The sequence below is a fragment of the Petaurus breviceps genome, unplaced genomic scaffold (assembly GCF_028583685.1).
Source record: "Petaurus breviceps papuanus isolate PSGF00001 unplaced genomic scaffold, PetGlider_PUasm1.0 37, whole genome shotgun sequence".
NCBI lineage: Eukaryota > Metazoa > Chordata > Mammalia > Diprotodontia > Petauridae > Petaurus > Petaurus breviceps.
Window position 1 is genome coordinate 95,128,364 of NW_027186296.1, and position 19,569 is coordinate 95,147,932.

The 19,569-nt window shown below is 35.1% G+C and overlaps 1 protein-coding gene across 3 annotated transcripts in view; it reads right to left on the reverse strand.

Moving 5' to 3' along the window:
• Positions 1 to 19,569, reverse strand: part of RAB11FIP2 (RAB11 family interacting protein 2) — an 86,799-nt gene that overhangs the window by 39,522 nt on the left and 27,708 nt on the right. For 2 of the 3 annotated variants that reach the window (XM_069099050.1, XM_069099051.1), the window contains exon 4: positions 18,575 to 18,901. The exons of the other annotated variant lie outside the window; for it this stretch is intronic. In XM_069099050.1, coding sequence (XP_068955151.1) covers positions 18,575 to 18,901 — 327 coding nt within the window. The remainder of the gene's footprint in view (positions 1 to 18,574; positions 18,902 to 19,569) is intronic. 3 annotated transcript variants of the gene reach the window in all.

Consider the following 19,569-nt stretch of genomic DNA (forward strand, 5'->3'; position numbering starts at 1 on the left):
CACTCCCTTACTTTAGATGTGGTCAAACAGGAGGTGGAAGATTAAACATCAACATCTTGAGTGTCAGTGAAATTAACTGGACAGGATGAGTGAAATTAATTCAGGTGATCATTACATATATTACTTATAGGCAAGAATCCCTTAGAAGAATGGACTAGCCCTCACAGTCAATAAAAGAGTGAGAAAAGCAGTACTGGGATATAATCTCAAAAATGACAATGATAACCTGTTTGAATCCAAAGCAAACCATTCCACATCATAGTAATAGAAGTCTATGTTCCAAGTACTAATGCAGAAGAGGCCAAAGTTAATCAATTTTGTAAAAAAAAAAAAACCTACAAAATCTTTTAGAAATAACACCAAAAAAAGAAGTTACATTCATCACAGGGGACTGGAATGCTAACATAGGAAATCAAAAGATAATTGGAATAATAGGCAAATTTGGCTTGAAGAATAAAATGAAACATGGCAGAAACTATCTAATAAGAGTTCTGTCAAGATAATTCACTGATCATGGCAAACTTTTTTTCAACAATGCAGATGTTCATCATCAAAATCATACTGATTATACATTTTTGCAGCCAAAATTGAAGGTCTATGCAATCACTAAAACAAGACCTGGGGATGTCTGTAATGATGATGATCATAAGCTTCTTTTTGCAAAATTCAGACTTAAACTGAAGAAAGCAGAGAAGCCTTCAGACCCTAAGCATGACCTATATAGATTCCTTTTCAATATGAAGTGGAAGAGATTTAATAGATTTAAGGAATTAAATCTGGTAGATAAGAGTGCCTGAAGAACTATGAACAGATTCATAATACTGCAAAGGAGGCATCAACAAATAACATTCCAAAGAAAACGAAGAGAAAAGAAAGCTAAATGCCTGTCTGATTAGTGTTTACAAATAACTGAGGAAAGAAGAAAAGTGAAAGATATATCCAACTGAATCATAATTCCAAAGAACAGCAAGGAGAGATAAGGTTTTCTTAAATGAGCAAAAAATAAAATAAGAGAATGGGAAAGATGAGATCTCTTAAAAATTAGAGATCTTAAGAGGGAATGTTTCATGCAAAAATAAACACAATAAAAGACAAAAAATACTTAAGAGAAGTAGAGGAGATTAATAAGAGGTGGCAAAAATATACAGAACTATAAAAGAAAGATGTTAATATCACCAATAACCAAAACTGGTGTGGTTACTGATCAAAAGCAGCACTTCTTAAAATGTAGGTCACAAGCTCATATGGGGTCATGAAAAATCTGGCAACAGTAAAAGGTTTCTGAACACACATCCAAAACTTAATTAAAAATCAAACATATAATGAATCTGATGAGTTTCTGGCAGTGCTTGCCCATGCTGCATCACACAACTTCACTGCAGTTTTGGTGCTGAACACAAAGCATATGAACTTTGCATCACACATGCCCTCAGGCCAACAAACACCAGCAAAACATGAAAAGGGATCTTAAGTGGAAAAGTTTAAGAAGTCCCTATCGAGATGTGCTAGATGTCCTAGAGAATGAAGTACAATGTGCCTTACAGAGCACAGGTAACAGCAAGACTAGTGGAGGTAAAGGAATTCCAGATAAGCTACTTAAAACCCCCCAAAATGATGCTATTAAAAATTGTGCTATGCTCAATCTGCTAGCAAATTTTAACAGTCACCATCGGATTGGAAAAGATCCCTTTAGGTCCCAAATCCTAAAGAAGGGCAACACCAAAGAATGTTCAAATTACTAAACAGTGCACTCAATTCACATGCTTAGGATTCTATAAGTTAGGTTTCAGCAATACGTGGACCACAAATTACCACAAGTGTAGAAAAGTTTTTGAAAGAGGCAGAGGAACTAGAGACCAAATTGCCTACATTTACTGGATTGTGGAAAAAGCATGGGAATTCCAGAAAAACGTCAATTTCTGCTTCATTCACTATACGTCTGACTCTGTGGATCACAACAAAATGTGGAGTACCAGACCACCTTACTTGTTTCCTAAGGTTTGCAGGTCAAGAAGCAACAATTAGAACCAAACATGGAACAACTAATTGGTTTAAAATTGGGAAAAGAGTACAAGGCTGTATATACTGTCACCTTCTTTAACTTGTATGTAGAGTAACTCAAATGAAATGCTAGTCTGGATGAATCAAAAGCTGGAATTAAGGTTGCCAGAAGAAATATCAGCAATGTCATACATAAAGATGATACCACTCTGATGGCCAAAAATGAAGAAGAATTGAGAAACCTCTTGATGAAGGTAAAAGAGGAGATTGTAAAAGTTGGCCTGAAGTTTAACATTAAATAAACTTGTCCCATCACTTTCTGGCAAACAGAGGGATAAGAAATGGAAGCACTCTCAGATTTCATATTCTTGGACTCAAAGATCACTGTAGACAGCAAATGTAGCCATGAAAGATGCCTGTGCCCTGGAAAGAAAGCTATGGCAAATCTGGACAGTATACTAAAAAGCAGAGACATCACCTTGCCAGTAAAATATGACAGTAATGTATGACTGAGAGTTGGACTATAAGGAAAGATGAGCACCATAATCAATGCTTTTGAATTGTGGTACTAGAGAAGACTTTGAAGAATCACTTGGACAGCAATTAGATCCTATCAGTCAATACTTATAGAAATTAATTCTGACTACTCACTGAAAGGATAAATAATGAAGCTTAAGCTTAAATATTTTGGTCACATAATGAGAGGACAAGGCTCGTTGGGAAAGATCTTGATGTCAGGAAAGACAAAAAGGTCAAGAGGATGACAGGGAATGAGGCAGATAACGTCACAGAAGCAACAAACATGAGATTAGATCAATTTCAGGGATAGTGGAGGATAGAAAGGTCTGGTGTACTGGGATCCATGGGGTCACAAAAAGCTGGACACAACTTAATAAATGAACAACTGCTTGTTATGTTGCTAAAAGAATGGCAGTAAAGAAAGTAGAAACTTCTAAGGCCAATCTTCTCTTCCCACCACTACTCTCCAGGCCATTCTACAGCCCACCTCATTTATTCATCTTTTCCCCACCACATGCTCTAAAAGAAGCTCTGTCCTGCTTGCAATGGAGACTTCATCCCAATTCCTATAAGATTCAACATCCAAGAAATTCACCAATTCTCAGTGTTCTTCTTGGAAGATCTATAAAGAATACTGCTAGGGAGCAGAACCAGGAGAACATTGTACACAGTAACAGCCACAGTGTTTGAGGACTGATTTTAATAGACTTAGCCCTTCTCAGCAATGCAAGGACCTAAAACAATCCCAAAGAATACACAATGGAAAATGCCAGTCACATCCAGAGAAAGAACTTGGAGTCGGAATGCAGAATGAAGCAGACTATTGTCTTTTTTGTTTTTTTTTTCTCATGGTTTTTCCCTTTCTTTATAATTCTTCTATGTAACATGACTTATATAAAAGTGTGTTTAATAGAAATGTACGTGTAGAGCCCATATCAGAATGCAAGCTGTCTTGGGGAGCGAGGGGGAATGAATGGGGAGAAAATTTAAAACTTATGGAAGTAACTGTTGAAAACTAAAAATAAATAATTTAATAAAAAAAAAGAATACTTTTATCTCATTTCCTAAGTGTTCTTGCTAGCAGCAAAAAACCCTGAAATACATTTCCTAACTGATAAATGGTCAAAGGATAGGAACAGTCAGTTTTCAGAGGAAGAAATTAAAGCTATCTATACTTATATGAAAAAATGCTCTAAATCACTACTGATTAGAGAAATGAAAATCAAAACAACTCTTGAGGTACCACATCACACCTATCAGATTGGCTAACATGACAAAACATGATAATGATTAATGCTGGAGAAGATGTGGGAAAGTTGGAACACTAACTCATTGTTGGTGGAGTTGTGAATTGATTTAAACATTCTTGAGAGCAATTTGGAACTATGCCCAAAGGGCTATAAAAATGTGCATACCCTTTGAACCAGCAATACCATTTCTAGGACTGCCACATGAACAAAACTATTTATATCATCTCTTTTTGTGATGGCCAAGAACTGGAAATTGAGAAGATGCCCATCAACTGGGGAATGGCTGAAGCCATTATGAGTGTAATGGAATACTATTGTGCTATAAGAAAGGAGCAGGTAGACTTGAGAAAAATCTGTAAAGATTTATATGAACTGATACTGAGCTAAGTGAGCAGAACCAAGAGAACATGGTACACAGTAACAACAACAGTGTTCGATGACTGACTCTGATAGACTTAGCCCTTCCCAGCAATGCAAGGATCTAAAAAAATTCCAAAGGAAAATGACATCCACATCCAGAGAAAGAACTATGGAGTCTGAATGCAGAGCGAAGCAAACTATATTCCTTTTTATTTTTTTTTTCCTTTCGCATGGTTCCTCACATTTATTCTAATTCTATACAACAAGACTAATGTGAAGATATATTTAATAGAAATGTGTATGTAGAGCCTATATCAGATTGCATGCCATCTTGGGGGGGAAGGGAGGGGAAGAAAATTTAAAACTTATGGAAGTCAGTGTTGAAAACTAAAAATAAACTTTAAAAAAACAACAACCTTGAAATACCCCAAGAGTTGTGTATTCACTTCCAGAACAAGAAGATAAAAGACAAACTTTGAAGACTTGCTCTGTTTAGCAATCAGACAGAGATGGAAAGACACTTTGGTCAGAAGCAACAGGTGATGACAGTTCAGAAAGAAGTAAGCAGTTTAATTTCTGTGTTCATCGGGGCAGGTGTAATGTTAATAAGCATGGGACCAGCTGACTGTAGTGATGGAACTTGAGTCACACTGAGCTTGAGTTACATGGAACCCATGGTAGAAGGAGCTTGCCAAACAGGTGGAACAGGAAGAGACAGTGAGACAGAGCTGGGAGAGAAAGTGAGGTAGAGTTGAGGGAGAGCAGCTAGCAAGAGTGAGAGGGAGCAGTTTTGCCTAGGGGAGTTTACTTGTGGAGAAGCCTAATGGAAGAAAGTCTTGGGGATATCCCTGGACTGGTCATGTGTATAAGTTTCTTTGTTACCATGGTGGAATTGGCTTTCTGGTATCTGAATAAATATTTTGGTTTTGCCTTTGAGGAAGAAAGTTATTTATATTTTGCAAATTTACCCTGGAAATACACATGCATATTCACATCAGCTGCTATGAGTATGGCATTGGCAATAGGGGGGGGGGGGGGGGAGGAAGAGGGAACTAAACAGAAATGAAAAGGGTCTGGGCAGCTTCTTCAACAAACATTCATTAAGCACCTACTACATACTGTATTAGGAGGCATGGGTAGGGCCTCATAACTCCTCACCTACCCCTCCCCCCTCCCCCCATGCTCCACCCCTCACTCTAGAGACAAACTTCTCTATGTATGATTCCACATAAACAGAATATTTCCATTTCTCCAGTTTCTTCATGGAAGACTCCATGGAAGCATTAGGGAAACAAAACCAAAATCAAATAGTTCATCTACTCAGACTTTTCATTCTTTTGGGAGTGGAGAGATGAGAAGGGGATAACAAAGGGGCACAGATAAGCTAAAAGAAGGTAATCAGAAGAGGCACAGAACACTAACTGGGGAGATAAGGAGGGAAAATCAGGAAAGATTTTGCTCTGAAGGTACCACCTAAATTGAGCCTTAAAAGAAGTTAGCTAATCTAAGATATGGGAATGAGGAGGGAGAATATTCTAGGCATTCTAGGCATGGGAGTCAGCCTGTACGTATAGACAGACTTGCTATGAAATGCCTAATTCGAGGAAAGCAAGTAGGCAATTTTATATTTTGAAGTGTGTGAAGGGAAATAAGAAATAAATCCTCAAAGGTGAGTTGCAGCCAGATTGTTGAAAGCTTTATTATACCCTCTAAAATCCTATCAAATACTTTTACAGAATTCTGTGGTGAGAAGGACCTAGGGGACAATTTAATTCATTAAACTCTTGTTCAGGAAGAATCTACTTAAGCTAACCAAGACAGGTAGCTATCCCAATTTGGATGAAAGATACAGTCAAGTAATCATATTACATTCAGGTTATAAGCTATACTGAAGAGTAGATGATTTAAAAACAATTTGCTTATTTTATTTAGGTTCATTCTGAGGGGCAATTAGTGCTTCTTTAAAACATCTAGAAAACAGAGTCTCTATTTACTGAAGTTGAATCTGTCAAAAGGCAATAGTTGCATTGCTATCTGCTTAGTGACTAGCATATCAAAAGTAGAACAAAAAAGAATTTTCAAAAAAACAAATTCATGCCACAGAAGCAAATTAAGAGATGATGATCTCTCATATATCAAAATTCAATACTGGGTTCCTTTAAATAATGTATTTACAACACAAGTGTATACCAAAATTTAATTTACCACAAATTTTTAGTAACACTTCAACCAGGGAAAGTGAGGAAAACTTGTGATTTTAAATATGAAAACATATTGTTAAACAAAAGCCAAATCAAGAATCTCTTAGCTATTAATTCCTAATGCATGTTAAATTCTCTTATAAAGTGTGTCATAACAAATTTCACAAGGAAAATATTCTTCAAACTCAAGCCTCTGGCCCACCATAAAAGTGCTTTGCTCTACTTATTAAAAAGATATACAAATATAAAGATGAGTAAAATGAATGTCTCTTCTTTTTCCTTCAGGAACTCAGTGATGAAATTATATCTATATGAATGTGTATATAAGAACAGGCTCAAGAGAGAACCTTGAGAATCATACCTACAGCCTGATAACTTTTGCTTTGAATTTTGATGGTAATTTTAATAAGGCCTTAAGAAGATTCCCTTGATGTTTCTTTATGCTTCTATCAGAATAGCGGTTTTATTTACTTCCTCCAATAACACTGAAAGTCCTGGCCTTGGCCTCAGTCTAGATACCTAGAGGCTATAGCACATAAAATAAACAACAAGGCCCCTAGAAGTGTGGATCAGAGCCCTCTGCACTCTAGAAGCTAAAATCCACTTTAAAAGCCAGGAAATAGGCAATCACAATGGGCAGAAAACCTAGAAAAACAAAAGGAAAAACAACTGAATCCTATTATTGTGAACAATAAGAACCAAATTCAGAGGACAGCATTAACTCAATACCCACACCTGAGACCACAGAAGGAAATATGAATTTGTCTAAGGAACAGAAAGCATTCCTGGAAGAGCTCAAGGATTTTAAAAGCCAAATCAGAGAGGTGGAAGATAAAATGCCCAATTTTTTTTTTTTGGAGATGGAAAGATTTTTCTTAAATATTTTTAATTAATTTGTTTATTTTTAGTTTACAACATTCAGTTCCATAGTCCCTTGAGTTTAAAATTTTCTCCTCCTCCTTCTCCTACCTCCCCCAACATGGAAGCATGCACTGACCAATTCTTTTAAAATTACAATTGCCAAATTAGAAAAAAATCTCACTGAAGAAAACAAATCCTTAAAAAGCAAAATTTGTAAATTTCCTGGGAAGGGAGGTTCAAAATCTAACTGGAGAAAATACCTCCCTAAAAATGAAATCTGAACATATGGAAAAGGAGCTTCAAAAACTAACCGAGGAAAATAATTCACTAAAAATTAGAATCCATCAAATCAAAGCTAATGACTCTATGATGCATCAGGAATCAGTTAAACAAAACCAAAAGATTGAAAAATTAGAAGAAAATGTAAGTATCTCACTGGAAAAACAACTGATCTGGAGAACCAATCCAAGAGAGATAATCTAAGAATTATTAGTCTACTGGAAAGCCATGACAAAAAAAAAAAAAGTCCAGACAACATCCTCCAAGAAATTATCAAAGAAAACTGCCCTGAGGTCCTAGAAACAGAGGGTAAAATAGTTACTGAAAGAATTCACCAGACACTTCCTGAAAGAGATCCCAAATTGAAAACTCCAAGAAACATTATAGCTAAATTACAGAATTATCAGGTCAAAGAGAAAATACTGAAAGCATCCAGAAAGAAACAATTCAAATATTGTGCAGTTACAGTCAGGATCACGCAGGACCTAGCAGCTTCTACATTAAAAGATCAGAAGGACTGGAATATATTTCGTAAGGCAAGAGTTTGGACTACAACCAAAGATCAACTATCCAGTAAAGCTGAGTATAATCTTTCAGGCAAGGAGATGGTCATTCAATGAAATAAGGTACTTCCACACCTTCCTGATGAAAAAGCCAGAGCTCAATGGAAAATTTGATCTCCAAATACAAGACTCAAGAGAGACATAAAAAGGTAAAACAGGAAAACACACACACACACACACACACACCCCACTTTGATTCAATAAGAACAAACTGTTTACATCCCTATATAGGAAGTTGATACCTGTCAATTTTGAGAACTGTATAATTATATAATTATCACAACATTTAAAAGGGATACACATAGATAGAGGGTATGGGTATAAAATAACTAATCTGATGATTAAAAAACCATATTATGAAATGCAAAGATATTGTAATGGGAGAAAAGGAAAGGAGGAGGCAGAAAAGGGTAAATTATGCCACACAAAGAGGCATAAAAACATACTATAGTAGAGGGAAAGAAGGGAGGGAGATGAACATTATATAAACTTTACTCTCATTGGTTTTGGTTCAAGCAAGGAATAATAACATAATTAGTTAAGTACAGGATTCTAACGTGAAGAGTCACAAAAACTCATTATAGCAGAGAGGAAGAAGGGAAAGAAAGGAGCACTGTATGAAATTTACTCTCATCGGATTGGGCTCAAGGAGGGAATAACATACTTTGCTAAGTATAAAAATCTATTGTGCCCTACAAGCAGGAGGGGAAAAGGGGTAAAAGGGGGGGGGGGGTGTTTAGAAGTGAGAGAAGAAGTAGTAAGAGGAAAAGGGTGGGTAGAGGGAGAGGGGTGCACAGGGAGAGAATGCTGAGGGAAGCAGTGGTCAAAAGGAAAACTATTAAGGAGGGGAAGGGAGAAATAAAAGTATGAACAGGAGAGGGAATAGGATGGAGGGAAAGACACAGATAGTATTCATAACTTTGAATGTGAATGGGATGAATTCTCCCATAAAAAAGAGGCAGATAGCAGAATGGATTAAAAACCATAATCCTACAATATGCTGTCTACAAGAAACACATTTGAAACGGAGATACACATGGGGTAAAGGTAAGAGGCTAGCGTAGGATATATTATGCTTCAGCCAAAGTAAAAAAAAAAAGCAGGGGTAGCAGTCGGTATCTCAGATAAAGCAAAAGCAAAAATTGATCTAATTAAAAGACATAAGGAAGGAAACTATATTCTACTAAAAGGCACCATCAAAAATGAAGCAATTATCATTACTAAACATATACGCACCAAGCAGTATAGCAGCCAAATTCCTAGAGAAGGGAAATAGAGGTAGAAATAAAGAGCAAAACTATACTAGTGAGGGACCTCAATTTCCCCTGCTCTGAATTTGATAAATCTAACCTCAACCTCAAAATAAACAATACAGAAGTTAAGGAGGAGAACAGAAATTTTAGAGAAGATAGATATGATAGACCTCTAGAGAAAAATGAAAGGGGATAAAAAGGAATATACCTTCCTCTCAGCAGTACATGGCACATACACAAAAATCACCCATGTACTAGGGCATAAAAACCTCACAATTCAGTGCAGAAAGGCAGAAATATTAAATGCATCCTTCTCACATCATGATGCAATAAAAATTATATGTAATAAAGGGCCATGGAAAGATGACTAAAAACTTATTGGAAACTAAATAATTTAATACTAAAGAATGAGTGGGACAAACAAGAAATTATAGAAACAATCAGTAACTTCATTCAAGAGAATGACAATAATGAGACAACATACCAAAACTTGTAGGATGCAGCAAAAGCAATTCTTAGGGGAATTTTTATTTCTCAGAATGCATACATGAATAAAATAGATAAAATGGAGGTCAATAAATTGGGCATGCAATTGAAAAAGCTAGAAAAAGAACAAATTGAAAATGCCCAATTAAATACTAAATTAGAAATACTGAAAACCAAAGGAGAGATTAATAAATCTGAAATTAGGAAAACTATTAAATAAAACTAAGATCTAGTTTTATGAAAAAAAAAACAATTAAATTGATAGACCCTTAGTCAATATGATAAAGAAATAGAAGAAAACCAAATTACAAGTATCAAAAATGAAAAGGGTGAATCTACCTCCAATAAAGAGGAAATTAAAACAATAATTAGGAATTATTTTGTCCAACTGTATTGTCCAACTGTATACCCATAAATCTGACAATCGTAGGAAAATGGATGAATATTTACACAAATATAAGTTGCCCAGATTAACTGAAGAGAAAGTAAATTACTTAAATAACCCCATATCAGGAAAAGAAATTCAACAAGCCATCAATGAACTCCCTAGGAAAAAATCTCCAGGGCCAGATAGATTTATGAGGGAATTCTATCAAACATTTAAAGAACAATTGATTCCAATACTCTACAAACTATTTGGGTAAATTGGAGGAGTCCTACCAAATTCTTTTTATGACACAAATATGGTACTGATACCTAAATCGGGAAGAGGTAAGACGGAGAAAGAAAATTATAGACCAATTTCCCTCATGAATATAGATGCAAAAATTTTAAATAAAATATTAGTATAAATACTACAGCACCTTATCATGAGAATAATAAACTTTGATCAGGTAGGAATGTAAGGATGGTTCAATATTAGGAAAACTATCAGTATAATCAATCATATCAACAACAAAACTAGTTAGAAATCATATAATTATCTCAATAGATGCAGAAAAGGCTTTTGACAAAATACAGCTTCCATTGCTATTAAAAACACTAGAAAGTATTGGAATAAATGGAGGCTTCCTTAAAATAATAGGTAGCATCTATCTAAAACTATCAGCAAGTATTATATGTAATGGATATAAGCTAGAAGCATTTCCAACAAGACTGGGGTGAAACAAGGATATCCACTATCACCCCCCTTATTCAATTTGGTACTAGAAATGTTGACAGTTGCAATAAGAGAAGAAAAAGAAATGGAAGGGGGGCAGCCAGATGGCTCTGAGTAAGTAGTGAGTAAGAGTGCTGGCCCTGGAGTCAGGAGACCCAGGATTGGTTCTGGCCTCAGATACTTAACACCCACACAAAATAACTGGCAGTGTAACCTTGAGCAAATTACTTAACCCCAATTGCTTTGAAAAAAAAAAAAAAAGAAAGAAGGAAACTGAAGGAATTAAGCAGAGACTAAGCAAGCTATCGCTCTTTGCAGATGATATGATGATATACTTAAAGAATCCTAGAGAATCAAGTAAAAAACTACTTGAGATAATAAATTTAGCAAAGCTGTAGGATATAAAATAAACCCATATAAATCCTCAGCTTTCTTATATATTTCTAACTAAATCCAACAAGAGATAGAAAGAGAAATTCCATTTAAAGTTACTATAGACACAAACCCAGGACCTATATGAACACAACTACAAAACACTTTTCACACAAAGAAAGTCAGATCTGAATAATTGGAAAAACATCCGTTGCTTATAGCTGGGTCAAATTAATATAATAAAAATGACAATTTTACCTAAATTAATTTGTATATTTAGTGCCATACCAATCAATCTACCAAAAAATTATTTTATAGAGCTAGAAAAAACAGTAACAAAATTCAATTGGAAAAACAAAAGGTCCAGAATATCAAGGCAATTAATGAAAAGAAATGCTAGGGAAGGTGGCCTAGCCATACCAGATTTTAATCTGTATTATAAAGCAGCAGTCATCAGAACTACTTGGTACTGGCTGAGGAATAGAGTAGTGAATCAGTGGAATAGATTAGGTACATGAGATACAGCAGTCAATGACTAAAGTAATCTACTATTTGATAAACCCAAAGATCCCAGTTTCTGGATAAGAACTCACTATTTGACAAAAATTGCTGGGAAAACTGGAATATGGCAGAAACTGGGCACAGACCAATAATCTTATACTGTATACCAAAATCAAGTCTAAATGGGTGCATGATCTAGGTATAAAGGTTGATACCGTAAGCAATCTGGGAGAACAAGGAACAGTTTATCTGTCATATTTATGAAGAAGAGAAAGGAAAGACTTTATGACCAAACAAGAGTTAGAGAGCATTATGAAATGCAAAATGGATAACTTTGATTACATTATATTGAAAAGTTTCTGCACAAATAAAGCCAAAGTAACCAAGATTAAGAGGGAAGTGGAAAATTGGGAAAGAATTTTTACAACTAGTGTCTCTCATAAAGGCCTCATTTCTAAAATATACAGAGAAATAAGGCAAATCTATAAGAATATAAGTCATTCCCCAATTGATAAATGGTCAAAGGATATGAACAGGCAATTTTCAGAGGAAGAAATTAAAGATATCTATAAGCATATTTAAAAGCTCTAAATCACTACTGATTAGAGAAATGCAAATCAAAACAACTCTGAGGTATCCCATGTCACAGGTCAGATTGGCTAAGATGATAAAACAGGAAAATGATACATGCTGGAGAAGTTGTGGAAAAACTGGAACACTAATGCATTGTTGGTGGAGTTGTAAACTGATTCAACCATTTTCTGGAGAGCAATCTGTAACTATGCCCAAAGGGCTATAAAAATGTGCATTCCCTTTGACCCAGCAATACCACTTCTAGGGTTATATTCCAAAGAGATCATAGAAGTGGAAGGAAGACCCATATGTACAAAAATATTTATAGCAGCTCTTTTTGTGGTGGCAAAGAATCAGAAATTAAGGGGGTGCCCATCAATTGGGGAACAGCTGAACAAGATGTGGTATATGAATGTAATGGAATACTATTGTGCTATAAGAAATGAGGAGCAGATGGACTTCATATTTACCTGGAGAGGATTATATGAACTGATGCTGAGTGAGAAGAGTAGAACCAGGAGAAATTTGTACATAATTACAGACACAACATATGTTTGACGACCAACTTTGATAGACTAGACTCTTCTCAGCAATGCAGGGTTATAAGTCAACCCCAAAAGATTCATGATGGAGAGAGATGTTTACATCCAAAGAAAGAACTAGAAGGAACTGAGTCTGAATCTAGATTGAAGCAAACTACCTGTTCTTTTTCTTTTTCTTGTTTGGTTTTGTTTCCTCTTTTCCCACTGTTCATTCCATCTGATACAATCCTTCTTTATAACCTGACTAATGTCTAATGTGAAAGTATTTGCAGATCTTATACTTGATTGTATGCCGTCACAGGTGGGGGGGAGGGAGAGAAAATTTGAAACTTAAGGAATTGTGGGACTGAATAAACTAAATGTAAACAAATTAATAAAGACCAAAAAATTAAAAAAATATTTATAGCGTTCTTTTTGTGGTAGCAAAGAATTGGAAATCAAGGGGATGCCCATCAATTGGGGAATGGCTGAACAAGTTGTGGTATACAAATGTAATGGAATACTATTGTGCTATAAGAAATAAGGAACAGACAAACTTCATAATAACCTAGAGAGACTTATATAAACTAATGCTGAGAGAAGAGGAGAGCAGAACCAGGAGAACTTTGTACACAATTACAGACACATCATATGTGTGATGACTAACTCTGAAAGACTGGGCTCCTCCAGCAATGCAAGGTTATAAGACAACTCCAAAAGACTCATGATGGAAAGGAATATCCACATCCAGAGAAAGAACTACAGAGTCTGAATGCAGATTGAAGCAAACTCTTTGCTCTCTCTCTTTTTTTGTTTTGCTTTGCTTTGCTTCTTCTTTCTCATTGTTCACTCCACTGGTTATAATCCTTCTTTATAACCTAATGTTTAATGTGAAGGTATTTGTAGATCCTATATTTGATTGCCATGGGGGGAGGAGGGAAGGAGAGAAAATTAGTAATTCAAGGGACTGTGGAACTTAAAATGTTGTAAACTAAAAGTAAATAAATAAATTATTTTTAAAAATTTATCTTTGTACTCATCATCCACAGTGGAATGGAATAGGAAGAGCAACAGAATATTTTTCTATTCCTCTTACAAATAAGGGACATGGAGCTTACCCTTCAAAGTGACCCAAAGAAACAAATTATTGCCAACAATACTGAGGTTGTAACATGACATAATGTATCAGTGCTGGTCTTGAAGTCAGCAAGGCCTAGGTTTGAATCATAGCTCAAACTTTCTGTGTGATCCTAGCTTGCCTTTTCTCAGCCTTAGTTTTCTTAACTGTACAACGGGTATATTAACATCTCCCTTACAGTGTTATTATAAAATTATATGATTTATGTAGAACACTTTCTAAACCTTAAAGGCTATATGTCAGTTATATCATTAAGTCTCTAGATCCCTTTTAATGCCAATTACCTGGTTAAATACATTAAGAATCAATTCAGTGTAATTTAATTCAATAAACATTTATTAAGTACAATGCATTGCAGTCGCTGCTAGGGATACAAATATAATGCCTAAGTGATTCTTTGTCTCAAGTAGATTTTTATCCTCATGGGGGATATATCATGGTCTCAGATAAGTAAATACAAGGCAATGTAAGGAAAAACATTACCAAGTGATGTTATTTGAGAAGTCTATGTGGAGAAGAGGCAACTAAGGATCATGGGACTTAACTGAAACTCTCCATAGTACTTGAGAGCAGGGACTGTTTTAATTTTCTTTTTGTAACCCTAACAATTAGTGCTTTATGTATAGTAAGTGCTTAATAAATTTCCATTCTTTTCTCCTTCCTGACTTACTGTTATTGCAAACAATTTTGGCACTCTTTTGAATAATAATGGTGATAATGAACATTCTTGCTTTACCTTCAATCTTACTGGAAATGTCTCTAATTTATCCACATTACAGATTATGCTAACTCTTGGTTTCAGATATATACTACTTACCATATTAGATTTATTTCTATACTGTCTAATGTTTTTAACAGGAATGGGTATTGTATCTTTCCCACATCTGTTTATGTATAATTTTTGCTGTTCTTGTTATTAATAGTCAATTATGATTACAATTTTCCTAATACTGAACCAGCCCTACCAGACTGTATGAATTCAAGCTAGTCATAATCTATGATGTTTGTCATATATTACTCTACTTTCCTTGCTAATATTTTTTCCCACTGAAATTCATTAGGGATAGTTTTCTGTTTTGACTCTTCCTTGTTTAAGTATCAGAACCATATTTATTTCTTAAGGCAGGACTCTTTCTTTTCCTTTTTTTCCCCAAAGTTTCCATACTATTTGAACTGTTTTTTAGATGTTTGATAGAATTTGCTTGTAAATCTGTCTTGTATTTTTTTTCTCTGAGAATTTGATTTATCTTCCCGAGACTTAAAATTATTTTATTTTTGTTATTATTTATTTCATTATTTTAATTTTTTTTATTTATTTCCTGTTCTGTTAATCAAGGCATTTTGTATTTTTGAAAATATTTATCCTTTTTAATCAGCATATAATAGGACAAATAATTTCTTTTTTTCTTCCTCACCGGTAATAAATTCGTTTTCATTTTTGATACTGGCCATGTGGTTTTCTTCTTTTTAAAAAGCATGTTAGCTAAAGGTTTCTCTATTTAATTCCCTCTCCCCCCACTAAAATAGTTCCTCGTTTTCTTTATCAATCAGTTTTTGTTGTATTAGTTCTGTTAATCACTTCTTTGATTTTCAGGATTTCCATTTTGCTGTTTTATTAAGGGTTTTTATTGCTTTTCTAGTTTTTCTATTTGTATTCCCAATTATTGCTGTATTCTTTCTTTTATTGATAAAATTGCTTACAGATATAAATTTTCCCTTAAGAACTCCTTTGGCTACATTCTAGGTGGTATATTATCTCATTGTTGTCATTATCATTAATGGAAACATTAACTTGCTAACCCACTCATTCTTTGTCTCTAATTTTTTTTTTTAAGTGGGACTTATAATACTCGACAAAGCACTATAAAAATTATAGAATCAGGGAGCTTTAAGGTACTCTGGAGATCTTCTCGTTTCAATTTCTCCTTTTACAGCTTAGGCAATTGAGGCCCAGGGATGTCAACAAGCTTGTCCAGTCCCACACAGGTAGTACATAACAGATGTTTTGAACTAAGTTTTTCTGACTTTAACTCCAATGGTCTTTCCACTGTACTACACTAAATTTATAATTGGACTTCAGACTGAAAGGGACTTCAGAGAGGCCATCTTCAACCCATACCTAAAATAGAATCCCATTTATAACATCATCAAGTAATAATGAATCTTTTATTTAAACATCTCTAATGGCTTAAGATCTCCTCTAAAAGCACTCCTTACCTCCCAAAATGACTTGTTTAGTTTTTTGACAGTTAAGGTACACTGTTCTTAGTTCTGTCTTGTTCAGCCAACCAAAATAAGTGTAGTTGCCCCTTCTGATAACTGCCCTTCAGATACCTGAAGACAATTATGATATCACTCTACTAATCCCCTCTCCATATGTGACATTCCTAGTCCTTTCAGCTCATGTTTGCATTGAATGCTCTTGAGGACTTTGGTCATCCTGATTTATTCCTCTGGGTACACTTCAACTTACTAACGTACTTCCCCAAAACTTAACACACTATTCCAAGAATATTCTGACTAGGAAAAGGCACTATGGGATATTCAACTCCCATGTTTTAGACAATGCTGCCTCACTTAAAACAGTCTAAAACTGAGTTGACATCATATTTTGGAGTCATCTACTGAATCTTTACTCAACTAAAGCCCCTAGATTTTTTTCATAACAACAGCAGTCTAAATTTACATTTTTACTTGCAGAGTTAATTTGGGGGGGGGGGGATCCAAGGTTTAAGACTTATTAATTTTCTACTGAATTCCATGTTTTTAAATTTGGACAGTGTCATAACTTATCAAGATTTCTGTCTAACCTGTCTACCAACATGTAAGCTATTCCCCCTGTCATTTGCATATTTTATAAATTTGTTATCTAAGCTTTCCACACAAGTCATTGATAAAATTAATAAATAACACAGGAATAGGGATAAATTGTTGATTCCTTCCACTACAGACTTCCTATCAAATGGACATTGAACTAGTTAAAGAAATACTAATGAATACTCTTTGGATCTAGATATTATCTACTTCTTTTCATTCAATTTTTTTCAGTAAACAAAAATCTGTTTTCTCTTTCCCACCATCCCTCCATCCCTAGAGAAAAAAAAGGAACAAAATCTTTATAACAAATATATAGTCAAGTAAAACTGTTCCCACATTAATTTTGTCTCATTGTGTATCCTGAATCCATCACCATTCATCATCAGTCCTCTTGAATCACTTATCATTGTGTTCATAATAGTTCTTAAGTCTCTCAAAGTTACTGTTTTTACAATGTTTTTTAGTGCAGAAGTCATTCTCTTTATTATGCTTTTTTCACTCTGTATCAATTTACAAGTCTTCCAGGTTTCCCTAAAACTAACCTTTGCATTATTTCTTACAGGACAACAGCATCCCATTTTATTCACATATAATTTGTTTATTGAATCCCCAGCTGATAGGCACTACCTCACTTTTTTTTTTTTGCTTTTTGGAGGGCAATTGGGGTTAAGTGACTTGCCCAAGGTCACATGGCTAGTTTTTGTGTTCAGTGTCTGAGGCCAAATTTGAACTCGGGTCCTCCTGACTCCAGGGCCGGTGCTCTATTTGTTGCGCCACCTAGCCGCCCCAATACCCCTTACTTTTCAGGTCTTTGCTACTAAGAAAAGAGCTACTATAAATATTTTTGTACCTATGGATCATTTTCTATTTTCTTTAGTAACAATGGGGTATTAGGCTTACTAGTGGTATTGTTGGGTTATTGGGGTATGCACAATTTAAGTAACACTTGTTCACAGTTCCAAGTTACTTTCCACAATAGCTGGATCAACCTATTTCTTAACCATTACCAAATCATTCCGGTGATTTACCCCTTTGTAGTATAGTTTGCTCTCTAGTACTGCTAAGCTCCTTTCCTTCCCATTTTTCTTGTTATTATTTCCCTTGAAATTCTTGATCTTTTATTACTCTAGATAAATTTAATTATTATTTTTTTCTAGCAAAGTATTCCTTTGGTAGTTTCATTAGTAAATTCATTTAAATAGCATTCCTATTTTGATTATATTGATTCATTCTGCCCATGAGCAATTAATTTCTTGATATTATACAGAAATGCCAATAATTCATAAGCATTTTTCTTACATCTTGCTACTTCCTGAAGTTATTATTCAGTTGTTTTAGTTGCTTCTCTAGGTTTCTCTAAGTAAACCATGTTATCTTCAAAAAGTTAAATTTTCTTGGCCTATATTTATTCCCTCGATTTTTTTCTCATCTTATTGCTATAGTTAATATTTTTAACTTTATGTCAATTAGTAGTGATGACAGTGAAGATCCTTGTTTTACTTCTCCTATTAGAAAAGCCTCAAGTTTCTATTTCATATGAAATGTTGCTTCTTGTTTTCAGACAAATGGTTCTTAATTATGATATTAAGCATAGGTCCATTACATGTTTTTAGTGTTTTTCATAGGAATACTATTCTAAGAAAATACATATCTTGTCAAAAGCTCTTTCTGCATCTTTTGTTATAATACAGTGTATGGGGTGCTCTGATGTGAGGGCTTGCCATGCTCTTTTCAGCACTGCTCATCCAACTTTGATATCTACATCTCACCCAACTCTCACCTGTGGCTCCAAGAAGCTCTAGCATGTGCAGCAGCCACACCTTGGTAAAATCGTCTCGGCACATGGGCTATACCAGGTTGAGGGTAACCAACAGGCCTCAAACCTGTCAGTGAGTTACGGGGATGTCTACCCCAAGCATGCGAAGACTTTCCCAGGCCAAATGGGCGGATGAGAACAATTTGTTCCAAAGGCCATAAAGGTGGCTGAACAAGGTGTTGTGGAGCACTTAGAGCTTGGTCAGACATCGAAGACGCCAAGGTCATCCACTGCATCCTGAGCCATCGCCAGTCTTCTTGACTTCTGTCTTGCCACTGGACTTGGATGACTCTGGAAGAGAAAGTGAGGCTGGTGACTTTGTGCAACTCTGCCTCACTTAAATCCAATTCATGCTTGAGTCAAGACATCACCCCATGATGTCACTGGTCCTCTTCAAAAATGAAGGATCGAAACAACAGTTTTGTTGTCTGTAATTTGTTTTATTATGCTGATAGTTTTCCTAATATTGAACCAACCCTGTATTCCTACTATATATCTATCTAATCTGTTCATAATATATAATCTTTGTGATACATTGCTATATTCAATTTGTTAATATTTTGTACCTCAAGTCTTTTTAAAATTCTTGCTTCAAATTTCTTCCATGAACTCTAATTGACCTTGTGGCTAAGTTGTATTTTTCTTTGTGACTTTACAGATTTGTTGAAGCCATTCTCTTCTTCCAAATGTGTCTTTGTCTCCATAATAGTTCTTTATGGTAGGTCTTTTTATGCTACTCATTCTTATAGTCTTTCTTCCTGAACTTGGACTTCATGTTAGGGTCCAGTTCTATATACTTCTGGAGGGAAAATATAAGACTTGTTTGGGTCCTGATTTGAATTCTCTGGGTTCCTGCTGCTGTTTTCTTCAAATATTCAGTACCGCCTTCTTCAAAGGTCTCATGGGCGGCTCAGGGCCATGACCTGCAGACTTAAAGTTTGCTCAAATCAGTATTTTTG